This window comes from Portunus trituberculatus, chromosome 21 (assembly GCF_017591435.1).
Source record: "Portunus trituberculatus isolate SZX2019 chromosome 21, ASM1759143v1, whole genome shotgun sequence".
Taxonomy (NCBI): Eukaryota; Metazoa; Arthropoda; class Malacostraca; order Decapoda; family Portunidae; genus Portunus; species Portunus trituberculatus.
The window spans coordinates 12,882,034-12,884,533 of record NC_059275.1 but is presented as its reverse complement, the minus strand read 5'-3'; the positions used below and the strand labels follow the sequence as shown (position 1 = coordinate 12,884,533).

The following is a 2,500-nucleotide window of genomic DNA, read 5'->3' as shown; positions in this document are numbered from 1 at the left end:
CAGAATTAACGAGAAATACAATAATGCCTTTACATAATGTATATATGTGATATACCAACAAGTAGGTACTCTTACATCTGTATGTCGTTTCCCTATTTAATGAAGCAATTTTCATAATTGTATATCAAACAAGTGACATCCGTCATCCTTCTTTCATGGAAGTTGCCATTGGCTAACGCTGCCTCGGGCTGGGAACTTTGGTACGTGTTTCAAATGTACGTGGTCATATGTCATTTAAGTTTGTGATTCAGTGTTTCATAAGTACCGTCACTTAAATACGTGATATCACGTACTACTTATCCTTGGCCCTTGAATTTAAAGTAGCCTTCTCTGTCATTTTAGTACGTATAACTTGTCATTTAATTACGTGATTTTTTTTATAATTACTAGAACTAAGTACGTACGTAATTTTTATACAGTAATGTAAGTACGTGGTTAGGTTATGTTAGGTTAGGTCCGCACCACAAATTGGTAGCAGTGTCTGCCCGCCCTTCGTGTGGAAGGGGCCTTATCAAGTTTTTACATATTATATGTTACCTTTCTAATACGTACAAATGTGACACCAGCACGTACTAAAAAGACACGTACCAGTTTTCTGTGGCAGTTAAAAGTTTAATAACCACCTACTAAAGCAACAAGCACCTGTAAAACTAAGAGAGGGAGTGTCATATGAGTACGTGGCAAGTACCACATTGCACTTACTAAACTGACAAGTACTTATGTGATAGAAGCCTTTTCGGCCTTAAGAACACGTATCACTTTCATTCACTCACTGCCTCTGACGTAGCCCGGTTGGCCCTCCTGCCTGCCTGCTAATTTCCCTATCTGGGGCTACCAGTTGTTGCTACTGAGAAATTATATGGCCGGAATTGGCAAGGAGTCAAGTGCTGGCGTGTGTACATACCTATCACTCTAAACTCACATCATCTTTACTCACCATCTTACCATTTTTAGCACTCACGTCACATTATCACTTATTCTTACCTCCATCCACCTCTTTACTTCCACCACCCTCAGCCTTACCTCAAAGTACATGATGATGCAGCCGATGAGACAGATGCAGAGGAAGGTGGGCGAGGCGAGGCGGAACACCTTGACGCTCCGGTAGTGGTAGACCAGAGCCATCAGCACGAAGGTGAATACAATGCACAGCAGCGAGATGGACAACAGCGCTATTCTGAAGGAGACGCAGAAGGAAGGTGGGTGAGCCGGCTGTGGAAGAGAAGGGTCTTCTGTGTGTGTGTGTGTGTGTGTGTGTGTGTGTGTGTGTGTGTGTGTGTGTGTGTGTGTGTGTGTGTGTGTGTGTGTGTGTGTGTGTGTGTGTGTGTGTGTGTGTGTGTGTGTGTGTGTGTGTGTGTGTGTGTGTGTGTTTAATAAAGAATAGAGCTCAGCATGAGGCCACTTATAAGAAAAAGGGACACACACACACACACACACACACACACACACACACACACACACACACACACACACACACACACACACACACACACACACACGATTCCTATTCTTTCCTATGCTCCTCCATTCTCTTTTGTCTCCTCCTCCTCCTCCTCCTCCTCCTCTTCCCTCATCTTCCTCCTTTCCACTTTCCTGCTCAGTGAGAAACCCCGTAAGCATTCTCTCTCTCTCTCTCTCTCTCTCTCTCTCTCTCTCTCTCTCTCTCTCTCTCTCTCTCTCTCTCTCTCTCTCTCTCTCTCTCTCTCTCTCTCTCTCTCTAACTCCTCTCCATTTCCCCATTCTTTTCCTCCACCATCCCTTCCTTCCTTCTTTCCCTCCGTCCTTGCCTTTGCTCCTCCACCTACCTCACTTCACTTTTTCTCTTACTATTTCTCCCTCCTCCCTACCTTATCTCCTCCAGCTATCTCTCCTTCACCTTTTTCTTCCTTACCTTTCTCATCCTTCTTTTCTTCCTCTCTCCATTTCTGGCAGTATTCCTCCTTCCCTTGTATCCCTCCATTTCCGCCTCTATTCCTCACCTTTCTTCCCTCCCTCACCTTTCCTCCCTCCAGCCTCTCTTCCACGTTCACCTCTCACATCCTTCTCTTCCACCTTCCTGACTCTTTATCCACCATCCTTGCCTTACCCTTCGCAACACTGCTCCGCTAACCAGCCGCGTCTCACCTGAAGGGCCAATTGTAAGGCGCATCGCAGGGCTCGTTCCTCGTGCAGTTAGGGCAGCGCTCGGGGCAAGGGCGGCACGTGTACATAAGGTCATAGAAGGAGGTGTTGTGCTTCTGTTTCCCCTCCCATGCCACTGTCAGGAGGAAAACAACGTGGGTGGAGTGAATGAATAATGAAAACAGACAAAATTTGAGAGAGATTGTAGTTCAAATCAAGGGAAAAATAATTGAGATGGATTGGAAATACACTGAATAAGGGAGAACTGAGAGAGAAATAAGCAGAAAAGAGGGGAGTAATGAAGATATAGGGGAAATAGTGAAAAAAAGTGGAATGTGAGGAAAATTTTACAAATGGAGAGGAAATGAATAGATAAAAC

The 2,500-nt window shown here is 44.9% G+C and overlaps 1 protein-coding gene across 1 annotated transcript in view; it reads right to left on the bottom strand.

Annotated features, from left to right (window-relative positions):
* LOC123507010 (probable G-protein coupled receptor CG31760) overlaps nt 1–2,500 on the bottom strand; it is a 124,460-nt gene that overhangs the window by 28,299 nt on the left and 93,661 nt on the right. The window contains exons 9-10 of the mRNA XM_045259505.1: nt 2,125–2,257; nt 1,024–1,177 (exon numbers count right to left, since the gene is read on the bottom strand). Of these exons, the coding sequence (XP_045115440.1) occupies nt 1,024–1,177; nt 2,125–2,257 (287 nt within the window). The remainder of the gene's footprint in view (nt 1–1,023; nt 1,178–2,124; nt 2,258–2,500) is intronic.